The following is a 24,145-nucleotide window of genomic DNA, read 5'->3' on the forward strand; positions in this document are numbered from 1 at the left end:
CAACTCCTGCGTCACCAGGGGAAGCCCGACACCCACGCTAACGGGCCATGTAGTGGTTAGCCAGAAAAAGACAAGATTCCTGCTGTCAGACTAACATCAGTCCTTAAGAAAAAATAATAACAGGCCTTGCACAAGTCTTAGTAGCCATGTGTTAGCCACTTTAATATCAAATGTGATCAAAACTCGATTACAAGAGTTCAGAAAGGCATAGAAAATCCACGGTGTTTCCATTTTATTACAAGTTTTTGAATCTAGGACCAGTCAAAGAAAAAAAAACTTATATGCTAACTTGAGTCCAGGGTTAATTTCTGACAACCGAACTACAAACTACTACATGGGAACATCAACGCAACAAACAAAATGTGCAAACCCAAGTCACAAACTCCAGTGAACCATGGCACGGACACAGCCCAGGCGGCGAGTGCTGCCGGGCGCCTGCAACGTCAGAGCAGTGCGCACACAACTCGGTTGCAGGACATTTGCATAGAAGACAATGCCAGAGGCTTGGCCCCAGAAACCTGCAAAGCCTCCACAGGCTTCGCACATCCCCCGGCCCGGGGTCACACAGCAGTCAAGGTGGACTCCGGTGGCAGGAGACCCCTTAGAGAGCACAGACCTGCACAGCGTGGCTCCAACACACACGAGGCCAGACTGCTGCAGAACTGCTTAACCACTGCAGGGCACCAGGCACTGAGCCCGGCAACAACCTCCCCACTCGGGCCGGCTCCCACCACACCCCAGGACAGGGCCCATTGGCCCGTCTGGCTGGAGGGGCTTCTGCCAGGAGCTCTGAGGGCAAGCCCAGTAGTTCCCATGACCCCAGCAGGAGCACTGGCCAAGCCCACCTTGGCCCGCTGCCCCTAATCCGCCAGGGGGTCCCCTCACCAGAGCTGCAGGGAAGCTCTAGGCTTGTCCCCAGCTCCCCCTGCTGGAGGTCAAGGTGACAGCAGTTGCAAAGGCGTGAAGAAATCCACTATTTACAAACTCGCTTGTTTATACACTTCTCAGGCCGCAAAAGCTGCAGCAAAGCTAAGGGCACACTGTGTGTGCTGGACTCTCACTACCAGGAAGGGGAACCGAGAATGAGAGCGCATTCTCCCGGCCCCAGGGAAGGAGGAGCCCCCGGTACTGGGGCACTAAGGAAAGGTCACCACAGCTACCTGCTCGGGCCACTTGGCGTCCGTTTCCTTACAGTGGCTCCTCCTCCCTTTTACCACCCCCAGAACCAAATTTTTAAAAAATTGAATTTTTCAAACAAATTCCAACAAGCCCAAGCGGAGCTAAGTGGGCAGCAAGCAGCGGGAAGCCCCGGCCAGGACCTCTGCTCGTCCGTGGGGTCCGGGCAGCACAGACACAGGCTAAACAATGTTTGGTTCCCAAGTTTTATTCAAGAACTCATACAAAATATTGAAGAGAAATGAGTTTAATCCTCCTCCTCCTCCTCCTCTTCATCCTGATTGATCTGGAAGTATCGCAGCTCGTAGCTCTCCTTGGTGTTGGCAACGACGCGCAGCCAATCACGCAGGTTATTCTTCTTCAAATATTTTTTGGTGAGATACTTCAAGTACCTGCGGAGAAAGACCTTGAGAGCGCCACCAGACGGGGCCTTTATACACCCAACGTGCCTCCCCAAGTGGCAAGGCCACCCAGCCGGTGACTCGGCCACAAGGGATAACAGGAAAACCAGCCCAGGCGAGCAGACTCCGCTGGGTCTGGCTCGGGGTCCCGCGGGAGGACAATATGTGGGTAGCGCGGGCCCTGGCAGTGTGCTGCAGGCTGCGTCCCAGACGCTCCGCTGGCCAAGGTGCTGGTGGCTCCCTTGCCATGGGGACGGCATCACCCAGCCATCGCCCTCCCACAGCACACACAGCTTTCTATTCCGTCAGCCCAGGCCACCTCTGCCCAGCCAGACACCACCGCAAGCTCCTGGAGAACCTGGAAGGCCAGCAGCCCCAGCAGGCTCTCCACTGCAGCCTGGGGCGAGCACGCCTGGCACAGCAGCTGACGGCCCGGGTGCTGGCACTGCCCACCACCGACGTGGGAGTCCCAGGTGGAACGCCAGACTTCCGGCCTCAGCCTGGCCCAGCCTCAGCCACTCTACCAGCCACATGGGAAGTGAACCAGCGGATTAAAGACCTCTCAGTAAATCTCCAACCTTTCCAGTAAAAATATTCTTAAAAATATTTGTTTTTCGATAAACGGCTAAGGCTGCGCATCTCGAGGCTGAGCCCCCTCTGCTGACCCACTGCCGACACAGCAGTTACACCAGTCTGACAATTTTTATTTGAAAGGCAGATTTAGAGACAGAGAGGTCTTCCATTGGCTGGTTCACTCCCAAATGACCGCCACAGCCAGAGCTGAGCTGATCTGAAGCCAGGAGCCAGGAGCCAGGAACCAGCGGGTGCAGGGTCCCAAGGCTTTGGGCTGTCCTCGACTGCTTTCCCAGGCCACAGGCAGGGAGCTGGATGGGAAGTGGAGCAGCCAGGACTCAAACCAGTGCCCAGATGGTGGGATACAGTGCTGTGCCCCCTGCCAGCTTTCTTCCCTCACCTGCTTTGAAGCCCAGCGGCTGCTATTCTGTCCCTTCCCAAACTCAGAAAGAATCTGCTTCCCAGGTCCCTGCTGGACACAACCTTGCACACCTGTCCCCCCCCCCCCAGGGATCTAGGGTACTTACAGCTCACTCTAGCCACTTTCCCCACAGGAAAATAACCCAAGTTGGTTGTCCCATTTAAAAGTACCTTTTGTCATTTTTTATTTGTACTACATTCAGATAATCTGTTAAATTCAAGATTTCCAGTGGGGGTCCGGTAGCCTAGCGATTAAAGTCCTTGCCTTGCACGCCCGGGATCCCATATGGGCTCTGGTTTATATCCCAGCTGCTCCACTTCCCTTCCAAGCTCCCTGCTTGTGGCCTGGGAAAGCAGGGGGATGGCCCAAAGCCTTGGGGCCCTGCATCGGCGTGGGACTCAGAAGAAGCTTCTGGCTCCTGGCTTCAGATCAGCTCAGCTCTGGCTGTGGCAGCCACTCGGGAAGTAGAGAAGTGAGGCTCTCTCTCTCTCTCTCTTTCACTCTGTAAATCTGACTTTCCAAAAAAAAAGTAAGTCTTTTGTTTTTGTCCCCACCCACAATAAATCTTAAAAAGATTTTCAGTAAAATGAAGATTCTCTTTTTACGATTTATTTATTTTATTGGAAAGTCAGAGCTATAGAAAGGAGGAGACACAAAGATCTTCCACCCACTGATTCACTCCCCAGGAGCCAAGAATCTCTTCTGGGTCTGCCACATGAGTGGGCGGGTCTCAGGGCTTTGGGCCGTCCTCGACTGCTTTCCCAGGCCACAAGCAGGGAGCTGGATGGGAAGCAGTACCACCGGGACAGGAACCTTCGTCCATATGGGATCCCAGCGCATGCAAGACAAGGACTCCAGCCGCTAGGTTAGTGTGCCGGGCCCTAAAGATTTCCTTAATAGGATGTTGTGGTGAAAAATAATAGATTTGGTAAAAATATGTAGTGTTAAGAGATAAGCAGCATCATGCTCCAGCTTAGACACACCCCGAATGCTTCCAGAAAGTACAATTAGCACCGTGACACAGAAAGCCCCGGGGAAAGGGGAACTTAACCTGGGTGCACCAGCAGGCGCTCTCACACCAGCCTGGTCCACAGCCTCCGGAACAGGACGCGGGGGCGCCCTGAGCCGACAGCTGCCCCTGCCTCCTCCCATTCCAGAGGCTCTCCAAGGGAGTGCCAAGGAAGGCATCGCTTGTGAGACCAGCACCCTATCAGGGAAGAGTCCAGTCCCGTCTCCTCCAGCTCAGATCCAGCTCCCTGCACTGCCCCCGGGAAGCGAGCAGATGGCCCAAGGAGCTGGGCCCCTGCCCTCACGTGGGAAGCCAGCTGTGTCTCTGGTCCATGCACAGTCAGTCTGCTGGTCTAACACATTTTAAAGATACGGAAAGGCCTGAGCATAGCCAGTCTGCCCCAGGACACCTTGATTATGTCTCAGCACAGCCTGTCGGGGACAAGCGAACGCCTGTCTTGTAAAGCAAGCAAGTGTGCACCCAAGGACCTACTGGGTCTGAATGGAGCTCTTCAGACTCATCGGACAAGTGCATGGGCACACTCCCGCAGCAGCAGGGAGCCAGCTGTACCCTCTGGAGGGCACAGTGAGGGGTAGGGTGGGGGCAGCAGCTCAGCTCCCGCCGTGCGCAGCAACACCCCGCATCTTGGATCTGAGGCAGTCCTGGCTGCCCGGCTTCTAATGCCCCAGCCTGCCCCTGGTGCACACCACAGGGGAAGCAGACGGCGACTCAGGAGCCTGGGCCCCGACCGCTCCACACAGCAGACCAGGGAGTTCCTAGCCCAGCCCTGTAGAGAGGTAAAACGCCAAGAAACAGATGGGGCACAAGTGGGCCCTGTGGCACAGCAGGCTTAGTAGCACCTGGGACGCCAACCTCCGTATGGTACCCGAGTGCCAGTGGCTGTCCCAGCTCGGCCGCTTCTGACGCAGCTTTCTGCTAATGCAGCTGATGAGGCAGTGCACGGTGGCCCAAAGGCCCGGCTTCCCGCTCCCCAAAGGGAAACCCGGACGGAGTATCTGGCTCTTGGAAGCTGCAGGCTTTCAGGGAGTGAGCCACTGAGCTGAACCTGCATCTCAAATTCATCCATCTTAGGTCTATGTTGCAGATCTCAGCACCGGTACTGCCCAAGTTACTTCAGAGCGAGAGAGACAGGAGCTAAACCCAGGCAGGAGTCTCCAGCCCACAGCCCGTGCTCGCTAGCTCCCAGCGGCCCTGCAGCCGAGGGCCCCGGCCGCCCTACCTCTTGGAAAAAGGCACCTCGGAGGTCACGGTGATCTTGCTCTTGCTCCGCTCGAGGCTCACCACCCCGCCGCCGAGGCTCCCGGCCTTCCCGTTGACCTTGATTCTCTCCTGGAGAAACTGCTCCTGCAGGGGTTGGAGGGCAGGACCAGCAGTGAGGCCAGGGACGGGGCCCCCCGACAGCTGGCTGCTGCACGCTGTCGCCCCGCAGCCCTCCAACAGCCCAGCTGCTTCTTCCATGTTCAGGCTTACAGACAGCAGGGCAGACACAGTGAGGAGGCTGCAGGGAATCAACTTCAGCCTCCACCGACGCCAGCATCCCACAAGGCGTCAGTTCAAGTCCCAGTTGTACCACTTCTCATCCAGCTCCCTGCTAACAACCTGGAAAAGCAGTAGAGGAGGGCAAAGTCCTTGGGTCCCTGCACCCACCTGGGAGGCCTGCAAGAAGCTCCTGGCTTCAGACAGGCCCAGCCCCGGCCACTGCAGCCATCTGGGGTATGACACAAGTCCTGCTTTGGACCCGGCTGCTGCCAAGGCCACTCTGGGAGGCAGCAGTGATGGCCTCGGGAGGTGCCGCCTCAGTCTTACAGGCATTAAGGTGTCAACTGGCAGATGGCCATGTGTTCTCTCACAGTCATCTTAAGAATAAAAATAGGGCCCGGTGCGGTGGCCTAGAGGCTAAAGTCCTCGCCTTGAATGCGCCGGGATCCCATACGGGCACTGGATCTAATCCCAGCAGCCCCGCTTCCCATCCAGCTCTCTGCTTGTAACCTGGGAAAGCAGTTGAGGATGGCCCAAAGCCTTGGGACCCTGCACCCGCATGGGAGACCCAGAAGAAGCTCCTGGCCCCTGGCTTCAGACTGGCTCAACTACTGCCACTGCGGCCGCTTAGGGAGTGAACCATCAGACAAAGATCTTCCTCTCTGTCTCTCCTCCTCTCTGTATATCTGACTTTCCAAAAATAAATAAATCTTAAAATAAATGATAACAAATCCTTAGCTATTATTCATTTAAATCCTAAAGTCCAGGTAAAAAACACACATCAAGCATGGCAGCACCTCACCTGCTTGCACCTGCTCCTACACTAAGCACAACCTGACCACTCCCACTGGCTCACATGGCCTCCCCAGCACCTGCAGGGGAAACTAAGGCTAACTCTTTACAGGAAGCACATCAGCCCAGAGGCAGGTCCTCAGAGGAGCCTGGGCAGGCCTCCCCTCCATGGCTTTGATGGTTCTTAGTCAAAGGGGTTTCTTTTTCTCGTGCTGTTCCAATGAAATGAACTTTTTACTTTACTAAAGATTCACTTATTTTTATTGAAAGGCAGATTTACCGAAAGGAGAGATATTCCATCCACTCCAACACCCCAAATGGCTACAAGGGCTGTATCTGAGCCAATCTGAAACCAGGAGCCAGGAGCTTCTCTGGATCTCCCATGCGGGTGCAGGGTCCCAAGGCTTTGGGCCATCCTCTACTACTTTCCCAGGTTACAAGCAGGAAGCTGGATGGGAAGTGGAGCAGTCAGGACACAAACCGGCACCCAAGTGGGATCCTAGAGCTTGCAAAGTAAGGATTTATCCAGCAAGCAATTGCACCAGGACAAAAAATATCATTTTCTTTAAAACTTTAACATATGTATCAGTGTTGTGGTACAGCAGGTAAACACCAGCCATGGGGACAAACAACGAATCAATGGCTCATCTTCCACCTCCAAGTGCCAAGATCCCATATGGGTGCCAGTTCGTGTCCCGGCTGCTCCACTTCCAACCAGCTCCCTGCTTGTGGCCTGGGAAAGCAGCAGAGGATGGCCCAAAGCCTTAGGACCCTGTCACCCACGTGGAGGGCCACGCCAGCTCCATGCTCCTAACCTTAGTGAGACACAGGTCAGGCCAGTGCAGGCGTCTAGGGCACGAACCAGCACAGGCAATCTCCATCCTTCTGCCCTGCAAATAATCCACATTTAAGCGGGGTAGAGGAGGGCCCAGCGCCTAACTCTAATGGCCAAAATCCTCGCCTTGTGCTGGGATTCAACATGGGGGCTGGTTGTATCCCAGCTGTTCCACTTCCCATCCAGGTCCCTGCTGTGGCAGTTGAGGATGGCCCAAAGCCTTGGGACTCTGCACCCGCGTGGGAGACCTGGAAGAGGCTCCTGGCTTCAGATTGGCTCAGCTCCGCTGCTGCAGCCACATGGGGCGTGAATCAGAGGATGGGATACCTGTCTGTCTCTATTCTCTGTAAATCTGCCTTTCCAAGAAAAAAGGGGGGGAGGGGAGCCATGCAGACACTTGCTCCTGTCCTGCCTGTGTCACCTGCGTGCGGGAAGCCAGCAGAGGAGAGCTCCAGTGCAAGGGCCCCTGCCCCCATGCGGGGACCACCGGGACTTCTGGGCTCCTGGCTCTGATGGCTGCAGACATCTGGGGGTGAGCAGGCCGACAGACGGTCTGTCGGTCCCTCCATGTTTCTCAATAAACCTTGAATAGAAGCCTCCTGTGGCTAGCGTGTGCTGTACCAGGTGAAGCGCTGCTTTCAACATGGGCATCCCATATGGGTGTCGGCCCGAGTCCTGGCTGCTCCACTTCCCTTCCAGCTCCCTGCCTGTGGCCTGGGAAAGCAGTCAAGGACGGCCCAAAGCCTTGGGACCGTGTACCCACGTTGAAGACCTAGAAGCTCCTGGCTTTAGATTGGCTCAGCTGAGACACTGGTGGCCACTTGCGGAGTGAATCAGCGGATGGAAGATCTTTCTCTGTTACTCCTTTTCTATGTAAAGCTGACTTTCCAATAAAACAAACACATCATTTAAACACAGGCTCCGCACCTGCTGCCGCCTGAATCCCAGGTCCAGGCAGAGGCCGGGCCCAATACCCAGCGACGTGGGCCCGGATCCTGGACAGCCTCCAATCTAATAATACCAATTCTGAGAATGAACAGAATGGAGCCTGGAATCAGAGCAGTTCTCTAGCTGCCCCAACTACTGCCAACCTGCGAAGCCAGCTTGGGCACCTGTGGGACATCAGGGCCCCACAGGCACCGGCTCACTTACAAAGTTGGCAGCGTCCATGATGCCATCCTCCACTGGGTGGGTGCAGTCCAGCGTGAACTTCAGAAGTTGCTTCTTTTTTTTGCCCCCCTTCGCTACAAGTTTTTTCTAAAGAGAAACACAAATAACAGAAATGACACTTCAATCAAAATCCACCCACACTAGAGCATTAGCAGCCCTCCTCACCCTCCACCACCAAACACCACCACACAGGCCCCACCGGGCCGTGCTCCCTTGCAAGGGGGTCTGAGCTCATGCACAGGCTAACACATGCCACCCGAGTCCGGTTTCCAGCCAGGGGTCCCTGGCACAGGTCGGCTGGTCGGCCTCCACCCCGCCTGCAGCAGCAGCATGGCCCGGTTCTGGTCGGTGCCAGCCTGGCTGTTCAGGATAATGCTGGGCCTTAGGATGTGGGCCAAGAGTGTGCACGAACTCCCAAACCAACCAGGGGGCACAGCCGCACACCACCAGCCTCCAGACCACCCCACTCTGGCTTCCTCTCCCTCAGCTGTAAGTACCTGACACACCAGCTCCCCCCGCCAACACCTAGACAATCCTCTCCAGGCACATCTGCCCTGCCCGCTCCAGACGCCTGCACGGATTCACCCACAACCTGCACCACGGGGTGGACGGTGGCCAAAGCATGACTCCTGCCACATCTCTCACCCCAAGTGAACATCCAGGCTTATTTAAAACTCCAGTCCCGGGAACACACCTGCTCCCCGGCAGCTTCAAACCTCACGGACCAGAGGCACGGGGCGGTCCTCCCCTCCACCGTGGGCAGCCCACCCGGGGGGAGGACCGAGAAGACGCACCGGAACCAGGGTCATCCTGCCTCCGACCCCTGTCCCATGCCATCCCTGGTCCAGCCCACTCCAGCACCCTGGTCCACGCCATCCCTGGTCCACCCCACCCCTGATCCACGCCACCCCCATCCCACCCCCACGCCATCCCTGGTCCACCCCACCCCCGGTCCACCCTGCTTCAGCTCTGATCCACACCATCCCTGGTCCAGCCCACCCCTGGTCTACCGCACCCCTGGTCCGGGTCACCCCTAGTCCACGCCACCCGCGCCGGCAGGCCCGCGTGCTCCCCGCCCTGCGCCCCAAGCCGAGCCGCCCGACCCCCGCGGTCACGGGCCTCAGGCCGCGGCCTCCTCTTCCCACGGCCTGCGGGGCCCCCTAGCCGCCCCGGCGCTGCCCTCGGAAGGCGCCGCGTCCCCGGCGAGCCCGCGCAGCCGCCGGGCGCCCGAAGCCCTCGCGCCGCCCCCCGGGAGCCCAGGCCGCGCGCGGAGCCGCACTAACCACGGGCGCCATGGCGGCAGCGGAGGCAGAAAGGGAGGCGGACGCAGCACGCAGACGCCAAGAGCACGCAGCGCGCCGGAAGCGAGGGACCCAGGCAGCACCAGTCGCTCTGCCCCGCCCCTCGCTCGCCGCCGGCCCGAGGCAGCGCGTGCGCGCAGGGAGCGATTGGTCTTGCCTGGTCGCACGGTGAGGCGGCGTGCAGGCCGGACGGTCTATCCCCCGGCGAGCATGCGCGTTGGCGCGGGGGGCCCCGGAGACCCCACCTGGACGAGCCCGAAGGGAGACGAAGGGGCTCACTCTTGTTTTGAAAAGAAATTAAAGAGATTCACTAAGCCGGCATGGACCCCAGGGCCTGTGGGAAGTGAGGAACGTTAGGAGATGGGGGTACCGCTGCCCAAGACCACTATGGCTCCCTCCAGAGCCCAGCCCTCCTTGGGGCGCGGCCAGTGGGGTGTCCCTGCAAGCGGGGTGCATGGCCGCACTGCGCCGCCTCGGGCAGTGCCCACTCCTCATCCATCTCCTCCCTCGTCCCAGGACGGGGCTCAGCGTAACGGGGTGCGGGGGCACACCCTTGGTTAGCAGCCCCGGGGAGCAGGCAGCAGGGCGCCCCTCGCATGTGCCACCCCAGGGACAGCTCTGCACTCATTTCTCTCTCAGAAAGTGTGTTTGGTCCGACCCACAGTCTTGAGCTTTGCAGAGACACGAAAAGACAGACGCGCAGCTGAAGCCAGACTGGTGGTTTTGAGTCCGCACTTAACCGGGTCTGTGCCATCCTGGGTTACACGGTGACAACACATACCGAGTGCTTACACTGTACTGCAGGCGCATTAAAAGCATTTCTTCTTTTTTATTTTTTTTTTAGAGATTTATTTATTTTTATTACAAAGTCAGATATACAGAGAGGAGGAGAGACAGGGAGGAAGATCTTCCGTCCGATGATTCACTCCCCAAGTGAGCGCAAAGGCTGGTGCTGCGCCAATCCGAAGCCGGGAACCAGGAACCTCTTCCAGGCCTCCCACGCAGGTGCAGGGTCCCAAAGCTCTGGGCTGTCCTCCACTGCTTTCCCAGGCCACAAGCAGGGAGCTGGATGGGAAGTGGAGCTTCCAGGATTAGAACCGGTGTCCATATGGGATCCCAGCGCGTTCAAGGTGAAGACTTCAGCCACTAGGCCACACCGCCGGGCCCAAAAGCATTTCTTCTTAAAAATGAATTAAATAGGGCTCGGCAGCGTGGCCTGGTGGCTAAGGTCCTCGCCTTGATCCCATATGGACGCTGGTTCTAATCCCGGCAGCTCCACTTCCTCTCTGTCTCTGCTCCTCTCAGTATATCTGACTTTGTAATAAAAATAAAATAAATCTTAAAAAAAAAAAAGAAGCTAAAAAAAAAAGAGTGAATTAAATAGCCCGGCACAGTAGCATAACAGCTAAAGTCCTCACTTTGAATGCGCTGGGATCCCATGTGGACACTGGTTCTAATCCCGGCGGCCTGATTCCCATCCAGCTCCCTGCTTGTGGTCTGAGAAAGCATTCCAGGATGGCCCAAAGCCTTGGGACCCTGCACCCACGTGGGAGACCTGGAAGAACTTGATCTCCGGTCGTAGGGGCTGCTTGGGGAGTGAACCATCAGACGGAAGATCTTCCTCTCTGTCTCTCCCCTGTATATCTGCTTTTCCAATAAAAATAAATAAATCTTTTTTAAAAAACTGAATTAATCATTGTATTTACTTATTTGAAAGGCAGAGAGAGAGAGAAACACCTTCCCTTCACTGGGACCTCCCCAGATGTCCTTCATGTCCAGGAACTCTGACCCGATCTTGGGTTTCCCACCTACTGTAGCAAGACCCCAACCCCCGACATTGGCCCCGTCCCCAGGGTGCACATGTCTTGGATGGGGAACAGAGACTGGGCAACAACCCAGAGAACTTGCTATGGCACATGGGTATGCTGGGCCTGCGCGTCTGATTTCAAGGGCTTCCAGTTTACCGTGAGTTTTCTGGGGTGCTACCCCACTGAAAATAGGGGAGCATGTGTGGTGGGGGCCGTTTCAGTGCCCTCAGCCCCTCCGCTCACCGCTGCCCGCTGCACACCCTCCTTTTCACTGTCCCCTGTGTCAGATGCTGTTGTGGGCTGTACAGTTGTCCTGTGCTGGCCTGTTCTATGTCCCAGCGTGCAGTCCCCTCTCTGACCCACACTAGAGTGACTGGATGGAATGGACGGAGTAATAGAAATTCAAGTTTGAGGAAGACTTGGGGCCAGCGCTGTGGCACAGCAATGCCGTGTGGGCCCAGCTCAAGTCTCAGTTGCTTTACTTCCAGTCCAGCTCTGTGCTGATGCACCCGGGAAAGCAGTGAAGATGGCGCAGGTGCCCACACTGGACTCGCGGACACAGCCGCTCAGGCTCAGCCCTGGCTGCAGCAGCCATCTGAGGAGTGAACCAGTGGGGGGATCTTTTCTCTCATGCTCTGCCTTTCAAACCAGCAAATAAGCAGATCTTTAAAAACAAAAGGAACAGGGGTTGCCTTCCAGGGGCCAGCTCTGGCCCTTCGCAAAGCTTGCTGTGATCAGGAGCCCGTAAGTTGACATAGGCCCAAGGGTCTTGGCCTGTGTGTAAACCATAGCCATTTTCCTGAACGTGGGCTTCAGAGGGCCGTTCCAGGTGCAGACGCCACGGCCCAGCTGTGACACTCAGGTCAGAGGGCACTGCTCTGGCCCCTTGTGCACAGGGACCTCTCCCTACCCGCCTGGTCCTGCAGAGAATGTAGAACTTCCTTGTGAAGAGGCCTGCTGGTCAGGCCTGTTACACCTGCCGCTGGGCACAGCCCTCTGCAGCAGCCCCAGCAGGCCAAGGATTCCAGAGCGTCAGCCTGCCTCCCCAGCCCCCACCCCGTGCTGGGACTGGCCCTGTCCCCACCCAAGAGAGTACGGCCCTAGGCAGGGAACCCTCAGACACCCCCACAGCCAAGGGGGGTCCTGTGAGGCCCCCAAGCTGAGCCACTCCAGCAAGGTCCGGCCCAAGCACCCAGCCTGCCCTTGTCTGTGATATGATTGTCTCCAAACGCGGTGTCCCCTTCTCTCTGCCTCCACAGCAGGGGCAGGCCGCACCGCTAAAATCCCCGCGCTGTCCCATGGGTCACCCAGAGGACACGGGGCGGGGAGCCCAGGCAGGGGATGCTGGGTGGGAAGCCCTGACCTTCCGGCGATCAGCGACCGTGGCAGCGCCAGTGAGGCGAGGCTGGGAGGGCACTTAGCTCGCAGCCTGTGAAGGCCCCGGCCCCTTGCCACCAGTCCTCCCTGCACTAGCAGCCAGGCACACCAGCCAGGTGCCAGGCTCCAACCACCGACCCAGCAGTTTCCACTCCACAGCTCCTCTGTGACGCCCCAGCCGACCCAGACTGGGCAGATAGGGGGTGGCCTGTACTCCTGCTGGGCGCCCCCTGCCCCGGAACCGGAACTGTGTGCCCCAGCTGTGTCCTGCACCCCCCCCCCACAGATGTCGGGAGCTATCTTCGCGCCTCTGGAGGGGCTGAGTGCCCTGGAGGTGGCCAGCGGCCACCTGCTCATATGCCCGCTCTGCCACACGCAGTATGAGCGCCCTTGCCTGTTGGACTGTTTCCATGACTTTTGTGCCAGCTGCTTGCGTGGCCGCCCCACCGATGGCTGTCTCACCTGCCCGCTGTGCCAGTGAGTGCCCAGAGGCCGGGGGTTGGATCTACCTGGGTGAGCAGGGTAAGCCTGGGACCATGCAGGCGCCCGTCGGGAGGAGCTGCGCCCTGTCCAGTTCCTGCAGACCCCCTGCCAGAACCACCCATTCCCCAGATGCTCCTAACTGAAGCCAGGAAAGGGGTCTTCAGGGAGCCAGCGTGGGCTTCTTCCCAGAGGTCAGCACACTCCCACACACGGCTGGGGGTGGTTTCAGGAGTCTAGGATTCACCTGTTAGTTTTGGGGAGTCCTTGAAGTTGCCCTTGGCGGGAAGAAGTACGGTGGGGGGAGAGAGTGTCTGCTCTCCCAGGGTTGCCCATCCTGGGGGAGGGCGGAGTGGACTGCGTTATTAATAGCAGACCCCAGGCCGCACTGGACCTCCAACACTGTTATTTTTAGTTCCAGCCTGGAATGTGAGGCTGGGGCTGAGGAGCCTCCACCCCCACCCCAGGGAAGGTGCCTGGACTTTGCTGCCACCTTTCCACAGGCACCAGACACTGGTGGAGGGGGGCAGTGGGCTCCCACCGCTGGACCGGCTGCTGCAGTTCCTGGTGGACAGCTCGGGGGATGGCGTGGAGGCCGTGCGCTGTGCCAACTGTGACCTGGAGTGCAGCAAGCAGGCAGCGGCATGGGGCAGGGGCAGGGAGGGCTGGGGGCTGGAGGGCGCCAGGGGTGCCAGACCAAGGAGACCGCCCTGTGGTGACTTGGACATCCCCACGTGTGGGCACCATTACAAGGGCAGGAGATTCAAGGACAGCTCCATGTGGAGCTGGGGGCTAACTCCAGCTCAGGAGCCTGGGCTGAGGCTGGACTGGAGCTGGGGTGTCTGGTGCTCTCCGGGGGTGGTAGGACTGGAGCTGGGGTGTCTGGTGCTCTCCGGGGGTGGTAGGAAGGGGGGACGTTTTGCAAAGTAGTATTTTCCCTCCACGCTCACTCGTGGAAGCGGATGTGCGCGTCCAAGCCCCTCCCCGCCCCAGGTACCTAGTCTCCAAGCCTTCTCCGCCTTGTGCTGACCCATCACGCTAAGCAAGAGTGTGGCTCCCGCGCTGGCCGCCATCGGCAGCTGCGCCCTGAGCCGGCGCGCACTCTGTCCGCAGGACGCAGAGACCACCTACTTCTGCAACACGTGCGGGCAGCCCCTGTGCGGGCGCTGCCGCGACGAGACACACAGAGCTCGCTTGTTCGCACGCCATGACATCGTAGCCCTGGGCCAGCGCAGCCGAGATGTACTCCTGAAGTGCCGTGAGCGCCCTGGGCCGGGCCCAGGGGTGTGGGGTGGAGAGGGGGTGCGCAGCAGAGCCGGAGCCCTTACCGCCGCTCCCCTCTGCTGCTGCAGCGAAGCACGCTGAACCCTACCTCATGTTTTCCACGGAAAAGAAGTCGCTACTGTGCATCCGTTGCTTCCGGGACATGCAAGGGTCAGTCTGCAGAGGGGTGAGCATGTTTGGGGGAGTCTTCTAGCCTCTCAGCCTCACCCATCGAATCCCCGTAGGGAGAGCAGGGCCCATTGTGTGGACCTGGAGTCGGCCTACGTGCAGGGCTGTGAGCGGCTGGAGCAGGCGGTGCTGGTAAGGCGTGGGGGCCGGCGGCGCTGGAGCGCGGGGGCGCGTGGAAGACCTCAGCTCTGTTCTCACTGAATGTGCGCCGTCCCCAGGCTGTGAAGGCCCTGCAGGCGGCCACGCGGGAGGCCATCGCGCTGCTGCAGACCATGGTGGAGGAGGTGCGGGGCAGCGCGGCCGAGGAGGAGGCCGCCATCCACGCGCTCTTCAGCAGCATGCAGGTGAGGCCTGGCCGAGGTTGGGCCCCCTCCATCCCCCACCCCTGCGCAGCTCTTCCTGGGAGCTGCTGAACCTCGCGGTGCGGGAGGTGACAAGTCAGGTGAGCCCCCCCCCATGTGGGTCAGCAGCCACCTCTCTCCCAGGACAGACTGACCGAGAGGAAGGCCCTGCTGCTGCAGGCGGTGCAGAGGTAAGTGCAGCCCAGGCCCACCCTGCCCCCGACCTGCAGAGCAAGACCTGCAGATGTCCACCAGGGGGAGGCCGGGAAGAGGGAACAGGGAGGGGATACTGACCTGTTCCCAGGCCCCCACAAGTGGGCGGGCAGCCCTCCCCTTTGGTGACCTGGCAGCGCGCCCCTCCACAGCCAATATGAAGAGAAGGACAAGGCCTTCAAGGAGCAGCTCTCCCACTTGGCCACCCTCCTGCCCACCCTGCAGGTAACCGGAGGCAGGGCTGGGCCCCCACCGGCAGGGAGCTTCCTCCTCTGGCCAGTCTCTGAGTAGCATCCCGTCCACAGATCCACCTGGTCATCTCCTCCGCCTTCCTTAGCTTGGCCAACAAGGCTGAGTTTCTGGACCTGGGCTATGTGAGTCAGGCTTTGTCTGCCGGGAGCCCCACTCTGCCCTGGGAAGCCACCTGGGGGCTCGGCTCCTCTTTGCCTCCTCCACCGCATCGTGTACACACGTTTGGGGGCGGGGCCCTGCATCCCTTTTGGTGGCGGGCTGCAGTCGCAGCTGAGGCTGGGTTCGGCCCCCCGTTCCTGGACATGGGTGCGTGGCCAGGAGTCTCAGGACACCTGAGACTGGCGCTGGGGCCTCCGGCCTCCGCCACCCCCGCCTGTCTCTGCGTGCCCCCTCCCTCACCGGCCTGCGCCCACGGCCACAACAGGAGCTGATGGAGCGCCTGCAGCGCGTGGTCACGCGGCCACACCGCCTAAGGCCAGCACAGAGCAGCAAGGTGGGCGCGCGGCGGGAGCTCAGGGCTGGGAGGAACCCCGCGGGCCAAGGGTCCCCCAACTCACGCCGCGTCCTGCCGCCCAGATCACCAGCGACTATCGCGCCGAGTTCGCGCGCTGCCTGGAGCCGCTTCTGCAGCTGGGGCCAAGTGGTGCGGCGGGCACGCCGGGCAGCACCAACAAGTAAGCAGCAACCCAGGAAAGGGCGGGCTGGCATGAGAACTCCCAACTGGATGGGCCGGCGCGTCAAGCGGTCAGAGCCTGCTGGAGAGGCCGGGCTGCCCTTCGCGGTTCAGTCGCTTGTCACGCATTGTGTGCGCCTTCCAGCCACCGCCACCTGCTAGGCGTGGTCCGTCCAGACGAAATGGCTGTCGGGGACGTCCCGGAGTGGAAGGGCAAAGTTCTGTCAGGGTAGCACGGGGACTCCCAGCTGCCCCTAACCGTTGCTGCAGCCGCCCCACCAGCCAGGACTCCTGTTTGTGCTGGAGTCAGGAGAGAGGTTGACCCCGGCAAGCGTGCGCCCACCCTAGGGTCCCAGGTTCCAAAAGACTGGGTGTCAGGTAAACCCGACCCAGCTGTCCTTGGGTGTGGCCTGGGCGGCTGGGGGGCGGACAAGCATCGCCCATCCCCAGCCACACTGGCTGTCTTCCTAGGTTGGGAGGAGGCTCAGGCCCCAAGGTGCTGATAGCAGCCAGCTGTCCCTCCCCGGGAAGAAAGGTGTTCTGGTCACCAGTGCCAAAGGCCACACTGCACCGTTCCATGAGCACCAAGGCGCTGCTGGCCGAGGGCGAGGACACGCCCTTCGCAGAGCACTGCCGCCACTATGAGGAAGCTTACCGGGTGAGAGGCCTGGGCCCCTGCAGGGTGGGAGACACCCCGCCCCCTCTCCCTGAGGTCCGGCCCTAACTGGACGCCCTGGGATGGTCACTGGGTGCAGAGCCTGCAGGGGGAGGTACAGAGTCTGAAGGACCAGGCCCAGGAATTGCACCGGGACCTCACCAAGCACCACTCACTCATCAAAGCCGAGATCATGGCCGACATCCTGCAGCGGTCGCTGCGGCTGGATGCCAGGATCGCCTCGGAGTACACTTCCACGGAGGGCATGCGAGCCACTTTCCGGGAGGTAGCCCTCCCCTCCACCACCCATGTCTGTAGCGGGAAGCGGGCGGACGGTGGGGCCGGAGGGCAAGGCTGGGCACCCCAGCAGACCGGGTGCCTGGGAACCTAGGAACCACATCGACCTGCCTAGGGTGCTGTGTGGCTCTGTGCAGCTGCAGCCAGGAGCCCCAACTTCTCTGTTTCAGGTTTGGGAGGAATGCTATCAGCGGGTAGCCAATGAGCAGGAGATTTATGAAGGTCCCAGCAGCTCACTGCCAAGTGATACCCCCTGTCCCATCCTGGGCTAACCCACATGCTAGCCCCATACAAACCCCACATCCCTCCTCTACCCCCTGGTAGCACTTGGGTGCATCCAAGGCCGGGAGCCTGGGAATCGAATATCCTCTCCCTTGCCCTGTGGTTGGAGGTGGTCACTGGGACAACCCAGGGCTTCCACCGGTGGGGGCTCGCAGGTCGGTTTGGGGGTTCAATGGAACCCAGCCCCAGTCTGGTCTTGGCCCCACAGCCCAGCTCCAGGAACTCCTCCAGCTAAGGCAGGAGAACGTGTGCCTAGCCACCATCACCAAACAAATCATGCCCTACGTCCGTTCCATCGCCAAGGTGAAAGAACGGCTGGAGCCCAGGTGAGGGGCCCCTCAGCAGGTGCGGTGGGAAGCGCCACGTGGTCAGGGGAGTTGGGTTGGGGTGAACCAGGCAGGGATGGCCACCTGCGAAGACTGGGCCACAGGAGCCGGCTGCTTGCAGCTTCTGCTGCCGCAGTACCTCCAGGCCACAGGTGGCATTTGCTTTTATTAATTTTTTTAAATATTGATTTGTTCAGAAGGAGAGAGGAAGAGTGCGCTGCCATTCCTTCCAGACACCTGCAGTTGCTAGGATTGGGCCAGGAAAGCCAGGAGGCAGGAACTCAGTCCAGGCCGGCCATGTCGGTGGGAGGGACCTCACTGAGCCATCACCTACCTGCTGCCTCCCAGGGTGGAAACAGCGCTGGGATCCAAAGGCAGGCTCTCTGATATGGGATCCAGCCCACCTGGGGGCGTCTTCGCCAAATGCCCACTCCCAGAAGGGGTGTCTGAGGACCCCAGGCAGGACACGGAGCAGGGAGCGGAATGTGCGGTTAGGACCAGCCTGGGCTGGCAGCACACCCAGTGATGCAAGTGGTCTTCAGCTGCCCACATTTTAGGCACTCCTTTCCTCCTCCCTGTCCCATTCTAACCTGGAGGGCTCTGCTTCTTTTTTTTTTTTTTTTTTCTTTTTTTTAGATTTAGTTGAAAGATTTACAGAGAAACAGCTGGGGGAGACAGAGAAGTCTTCTGGAAGGCGTGAGACTGGTACTCAGTCCAGGTCTCCCACATGGGTGCAGGGATTCGAGCCCTTGGGCCACCCTCTGCTGCTTTCCCAAGTGCTTTAACAGGAGTGCTAGTGTCATGGGTGGCAGCTTAACCCACTGTGACACAACGCCAGCCCCTTTCCTTGTTGTTTTAGCCAAGTTGTGAGTTTGGGGAAGAAGTGAGCGTGTGCCAGGGAGTCATCCAGGGCCCACGCTGGCCGAGTCCCCCTTCTGTGGCTGTTCTCGCCTGTGCCCCCGAGGTTCAGCTCACACTGTATGTGACTGTAACCAGGCCCCTGTGCCCTGGACCGGGTGCTGTGGCTCCTCCCCAGCACACTGCGAGGTGGACATTCAAAGTCGTTAACACCAGGTCCTGGGTGAATCCACTTACAAGCCCTCAGTGACAGTGAGGCCACGCGTGGGGGCCACGTGTCGGCCGCTGGCCACGGCAGGTGCATTCCTGTGGAGGCTGCTGCATTCTGGTCCACACTCTCCCTCGCAGGGAACACCAGTTTGACCCCTTCCTGCATACATAGGAAGGGGACCCACACATGCAGGACCCTGCTGGGGTCAGTGTCCATGAACAGAGGAGCTCAGGATGGGGCTGCATGTGGCATGTGGGGCAGAGGGCCATCTGGGCCATCTGGGTTCCAGGGGTCTGCACGGCTGCTGGGCCACTGTTGGTCCTGCCTCTGACCCCACCCATCTGCTCAGCCCCAGTCCCTCCTAGGGTCTCCCAGGAGCCTGAACACCTCCCTCTCTGCCCCACACTGCTTTCATCTCCAGTGGCTCTGCCTGCTTGGCTCACTCCCTCATGTCCGTGGGCAAAATCCAGATTTTAACCCTCTCGCTCCCCAGGTAGCCTCATCAAAGCAAACAGCCCCCACCCCTCTCCCGAGCACAGCACCTCCAAGCTCCAAGCTCACCTGCAGCTCCTTCCTCCTGGGCATGGCCGGCACCCCTACCCCTGCCCTGATGGGAGACTTCCATACCTGCAGACCAGTGGACGGCCTCGCCCTCTCTGGGACATAAGGCCTGGATTCAATCTTGCACCCTACCTCATCCCCAAATCCCAATGACCTGGCTCCCTCAGCCCACCCACTGGGGTCTTCTTTGCTCCCCTCCCAACTCATCTAAAGCACAGTGGTTCCTCAGCACACCACACAGCCAGTGGTCTCTGCTGGCCTCCTACCCACCACTGAGGGGCCCAGCTGCCTTCAGGGACCCGTCCCTACCTCCCTCTGATCATGTTGGTCCCACTGGTCACAGTGGCTCTGCCACTCCCCGAAGGTTACCAGGTTCCTACTTGTGGACCTATCTGGAATGAACTTGCTTTTCTTTTTAAAAGATTTAGTTCGAAGGTAGAATGAGAAATATCTCCCCAAACTGTTAGCCACGGCTAGGGCTACGCCAGGCTGGAGCCAGGAACTCCTTCCAGGAGTCCACTGTGGGTGAAGGGGCCCGAGGACTTGGGCCATCTTCCGCCGCTTCCCAGGCCATAGGCAGGGAGTTGGATTACAGGTGGAATAGCCAAGAGCTGGAACTGGTGCCAGTGCCGCCACAATGCCAGTCCTGGTTTAGATGTCCTCGCAGGGCCTCACTCAGCGTCGCAGGGCACCACCTGGACCCACCATGCTGTGTTCCCTTCGTTCAGTTCCCCCATCACAGGTCTCCCCACACAGCATGGGGTCTCCATTGAGAGTAGGACCTGCTCCCTCTACCCAAGGCCCTCGGCAAATATTCAGGCACCCAAAGGATAAAGTGTGTGGCAGGCTTTGGAGCGTCTGCTCCAGTTTGGTTTTGTGTGGAGGGAGCTCAGGGCTTCGCGACAGGCTGGGTTCATGGTTCCTGACTCCCACACGCACACTCTCATGCCCAGGTTCCAGGCACCTTCAGAAGAGGAGTCCGAAAATTCCCAAACTCCACATGACGACAGCAGGACTGGGGAGACCACAGCCAGGTGAAGCAGGGCTCTGCACCCAAGGGGGCAAGGCCAGCCAAGCAGCCGGTGTGAGACTGGGGACTGTGTTCGTGGTGTCAAGCGTGCCTACACATTGCTGGCACTGCAGGTGTGGGGTGTGGGGCTCAGGGATGCTACCTGTATGGGCACAAAGCAAACTCAGGGCATCTCTCCCTTGGGTCCCAGCTTGCTACTGCCCAGCCCCACGGCCTTGGCAGAGTCGTGTTTGTGAAATAGATCAGAGAGGTCCTCAGCCGGTGACAAGTGACCACCAGGTGTGATGGGGACACACAGGACCTTTCCGGGATGTGGACAGCTGTGGCTATTGCCTGAGCTCATGTTCCCAGTGTGCGACACTGCTCCCTCCCTTGGTGAAGTGTGTGAGGATGGGTTCCAGAGCTGCCCACTGGAGTCCGTGTCTGCAGACACTCACCAGGGGGACAGACGTGTGGAATCAGTGGCGTGACTGTCACAGGTTCGTCTGTCAGTCTTGCTGTTAGCCGCAGGCAGGGAGAGCCCCTAAGCAGCGTGAGGTCTGTGGACTGCCTGGAGTCACAGCGTGGCAGGTGGCAGAGGTCAGTCCCACCTTCCCCCGCGTGCCTCTTGCTTCAGCTGCTGCCAAAGCCACAACATGCTAGCGCTGTGGCCATGAACACTTTGTCACAGAAGCTAAAGCAGAGGGCTCCTGGGCTGCTGAAGACAAGGTCGCCCACCAGGACCTCTTGGTTCTGGATGCCTTGGTTTATGTGGCTTGGGCAGGGATTGAATGGGCAGTAGCCAGACCATGCAATTCCTCAGAGGAGCCCCCAGGGACAAAGTAAGCCCATCGCAGACCCAGTTGGAGACACAGGAGCCATGTCCCCACAGAGAGCTTCCATCTTCTCCCAACAGGACCGGTCCCCAGTGAACTTCCACAGCTTGAGTGTCACAACAGGGAGCAAAGCGGGGCCACTTCTTGACCAGGTCAACCCCTGATCAGCTGCAGAACCCACAAACTCTGCCACGTTGTTCCAGATTCTACAGTTGGGCTGAGGTGTGCTGCTCCCTGTGACTACATGGTGTGAAGCTTTGGTCCTTATCCCAGTGGGGGAGGACTGCCCCCCCAGAGCTGGCTTCATGGGCAAACATGCCCCCCTCAAGGCCCTCAGCCCTGCTGGCCTGGGTGTTAGTGTTAGGAGGCGCGGCCAAGGTCACGGCACAGCACCTGCCTGGCCTGGCAGGAACCTGGTGTCTTGGTCATCCACCAGCAATCAGAGCATGACAAGGACAGAGCGCCTGGGCCATCACCATCCTGCTTTGACGAAAGCCGGGGACCACATAGCCAACAGACAGCTCTGGTCACCTCCAGGGCAGACAGCAGAGTCCAGGCCAGGCCTTCGCCCAGCTGCATTAACCCGGTTAGTTGTCCATGACCACCCAAAAATCAGACGCCGGTGGACCTGGGGGGCAGAGGAAGTCACCTTCCTGGGCGGCCTCCTAAGCTTCTCCACGCTCAGGCTGCTGTTCTGTGAAATCAAGGACAGTCTTAGATAATTAACCATTGTCAAGACTGGCCACTATCTGTGCAAGAGGACCCAGTTTCAAACGGTCAAATAAACATTTTTCTGTGTGTAAAAAGTAGAATTACTCAGCTAAGTTGCTCTCCCTGCGATGGTCAGGCTGTCCCCTTGCAGTGAGCCACAGGTGTCCCACCCCAGCCAGGAACCCAGAGGGCAGAATATGGGCAGGGCAGAGCCCTCGGCTGGTGGACGGACCTGTGCCCGAGCCTTCAGCGGCGGCTGCAGCCAAGGCTGGTAACTATAGAGGGGGGAATACAGCGTGCTGCCTGGGCTCCAGGACCAGGCAGTTCATGGCACGAAAGGGCTGCCAGCTTGGCTGCCCTGGGTGCCCTGCCCGCTCACAGGCTCCTGCCACGCCCTGCATTTCTGGGTCATTCCAAAGCAGCTTTGTTTATTCTGCAACCCATAGGGGGAGAAGTCTCTGAATGGATTAAAAAATTTTTTTAACATTTATTTTGTATTTGAAAAGCAGTTACAGACAGGAGAAACAGAGACACCTTCCATCCACTGGTTCACTCCCCAGTGTCCACAGCGGCCAGAGCTGGGCTGGGCTGAATGCCAGGAATGTCTTCAGGGTCTCCCACCTGGGTGCAGGCGCCAAGCACTTGGGCCATCTTCTGCTGCCTTCCAGGAACATGAGCAGGGACACAACCGGTGCTCAGATGGGAGTTTGGCACTTGCAGGTGAAGTGTTGGCCTGCTGTACCACACCACTGGCCCTGCAGGTGTCTTCATTTAAGAAACTGACGGGGGGACCCAGAGCTACAGCGTAGTGGTTAAAATCCTCGCCTTGAACTTTCCGGGATCCCATATGGGCTCTGGTTCTAATCCCAGAGGCTCCACTTCCCTCCAGCTCCCTGCTTGTGGCCTGGGAAAGCAGTCAAGGACAGCTCAAAGTCTTGGGACCCTGCACCCATGTGGGAGACCCGGAAGAACTCCTGGCTCCTAACTGTCTCACCCCAGCCGTTGCGGACGCAAGATCTTCCTGTCTCTCCTCCTCTCTGTATATCTGCCTTTCCAATAAAAAATAAACAAATCTCAAAAAAAAAAAAGGAACTGACAGGGATCACTTGCCAAGCCTTGACCTCATGAGGCTGATAGCGGCTGGGAGCCCGATTGGTGAACCTTGCTCAGTGCCAGACCCCGCCCCTAAGGAGTTCATCTGTCATCCTTAAGTGTCTGCAGGGTCACTGGGTCCCGAACTGTAGAGTGTGGGAACAGTGCCACTCCTTTACAGCAGAGCTGGCTGCAAGCCCCCCAGCCCAGCCCTGGGCACCTGCGCTTTGGCCAGCACCTCCAGCTGCACCACCCAGAGCGGGCCAGCTGCTCCTGGTTCCCTGGGGGAACAAGGGAAGGACCAATCCTACTTAAACGCCCCCTCCGAGACCTGGGGAGGAGCTCCAGCAGCCACCCCCGGCAAGCGGTGCCCACAGGCCCAGCCAGACACCCCCGGCCAGCGGTGCCCACAGGCCCAGCCAGCCACCCCGGCCAGCGGTGCCCACAGGCCCAGCCAGACACCCCCGGCCAGCGGTGCCCACAGGCCCAGCCAGCCATCCTGGTCCAGCGGTGCCCACAGGCCCAGCCAGCCACCCCCGGCCAGCGGTGCCCACAGGCCCAGCCAGACCCCCCCGGCCAGCGGTGCCCACAGGCCCAGCCAGACCCCCCCGGCCAGCGGTGCCCACAGGCCCAGCCAGACACCCCGGCCAGCGGTGCCCACAGGCCCAGCCAGACCCCCCCGGCCAGCGGTGCCCACAGGCCCAGCCAGCCACCCCCGGCCAGCGGTGCCCACAGGCCCAGCCAGACCCCCCGGCCAGCGGTGCCCACAGGCCCAGCCAGACCCCCCTGGCCAGCGGTGCCCACAGGCCCAGCCAGCCACCCCCGGCCAGCGGTGCCCACAGGCCCAGCCAGACACCCCCGGCCAGCGGTGCCCACAGGCCCAGCCAGACCCCCCCGGCCAGCGGTGCCCACAGGCCCAGCCAGACACCCCCGGCCAGCGGTGCCCACAGGCTGGGCAGTCTGGCCCAGCTCTTCCTGGTGCTCTCCGGAGAGGCCCCCACCCCAAGCCCTCAGGAAGGCCAACAGCTGGACATGTATGTCCACTTCCCAAAGAACAAGAGCCACACCAGTGTCAGCGAGCCCTATAGAACCAAGAAAACTAATCAAGCCAGGAAAATCTAGAAATAAGTATATTTCCAAGTTGATAAAACGCTCTTTTGAAGATACATTTTAGGCATCGCACAGGTAAGCGAACGCACACTGTCGTGTAACACACAGCGCGGGTTTCACCTGCCGTCCCTCTCCAAGCACGCACACGCCCGCACCCTCACAAAATCCCTGTGAGGTAGGTGGTGCTGACCCCACTCTGCGGGGCAGGAGCGGCGGGGTTTATGACCAGAGGGGGCCACACTGCTGCCTTCACAGCGCCACCGCAACACAGCGCCTGCCCCAGGCCACACTGAAAGTAGGCTCTGGCCTCTGGAGGCGGCTAGCAAAGCCTCACAGCTGGTCACGTGCTCCAGGACAGTGTGTGGCTGGCTGCACAGGCTCAACCCCTTGGAAAGTCTGTAACTCTGGGATCACAACACCGAA

General features: G+C 59.6%; 2 protein-coding genes across 2 annotated transcripts; one reads left to right on the top strand and one right to left on the bottom strand.

Moving 5' to 3' along the window:
* Positions 1-1,368: 1,368 nt before the first annotated feature.
* On the bottom strand, positions 1,369-9,286 carry RPL22 (ribosomal protein L22). The gene is made up of 4 exons (XM_004596089.3): positions 9,161-9,286; positions 7,860-7,964; positions 4,821-4,945; positions 1,369-1,568 (listed from the first exon to the last, which is right to left on the bottom strand). The coding sequence occupies exons 1-4, from the start codon at positions 9,170-9,172 to the stop codon at positions 1,424-1,426; spliced, it is 387 nt and encodes a 128-aa protein (XP_004596146.2). The 5' UTR covers positions 9,173-9,286; the 3' UTR covers positions 1,369-1,423.
* A 3,362-nt stretch (positions 9,287-12,648) lies between these two features.
* RNF207 (ring finger protein 207) lies at positions 12,649-20,467 on the top strand. The gene is made up of 17 exons (XM_058660774.1): positions 12,649-12,840; positions 13,347-13,479; positions 13,957-14,101; positions 14,196-14,277; positions 14,352-14,427; positions 14,514-14,639; positions 14,781-14,827; positions 15,002-15,074; positions 15,155-15,223; positions 15,526-15,594; positions 15,678-15,775; positions 16,246-16,432; positions 16,530-16,715; positions 16,897-16,948; positions 17,217-17,334; positions 19,918-19,998; positions 20,185-20,467. Exons 1-17 carry the CDS (start codon positions 12,650-12,652, stop codon positions 20,228-20,230), a joined length of 1,779 nt encoding a protein of 592 aa, XP_058516757.1. The 5' UTR covers position 12,649; the 3' UTR covers positions 20,231-20,467.
* The last annotated feature ends 3,678 nt before the right edge of the window (positions 20,468-24,145 follow it).

The sequence above is a fragment of the Ochotona princeps genome, chromosome 2 (assembly GCF_030435755.1).
Source record: "Ochotona princeps isolate mOchPri1 chromosome 2, mOchPri1.hap1, whole genome shotgun sequence".
NCBI lineage: Eukaryota > Metazoa > Chordata > Mammalia > Lagomorpha > Ochotonidae > Ochotona > Ochotona princeps.

What these genes read in the sequence shown, in the direction of transcription:
- RNF207 (XM_058660774.1), top strand. Translation starts at nt 12,650, where the DNA reads ATGTCGGGAGCTATCTTCGCGCCTCTGGAGGGGCTGAGTGCCCTGGAG. An exon ending in AGATGTACTCCTGAAGTGCC is followed by an intron (nt 14,102 to 14,195) that starts GTGAGCGCCCTG and finishes CTGCTGCTGCAG; the next exon opens with CGAAGCACGCTGAACCCTAC. An exon ending in ACTATGAGGAAGCTTACCGG is followed by an intron (nt 16,433 to 16,529) that starts GTGAGAGGCCTG and finishes CACTGGGTGCAG; the next exon opens with AGCCTGCAGGGGGAGGTACA.
- RPL22 (XM_004596089.3), bottom strand. An exon ending in TCATGGACGCTGCCAACTTT is followed by an intron (nt 4,946 to 7,859) that starts GTAAGTGAGCCG and finishes CAACCCCTGCAG; the next exon opens with GAGCAGTTTCTCCAGGAGAG. An exon ending in GAGGTGCCTTTTTCCAAGAG is followed by an intron (nt 1,569 to 4,820) that starts GTAGGGCGGCCG and finishes CTTTCTCCGCAG; the next exon opens with GTACTTGAAGTATCTCACCA.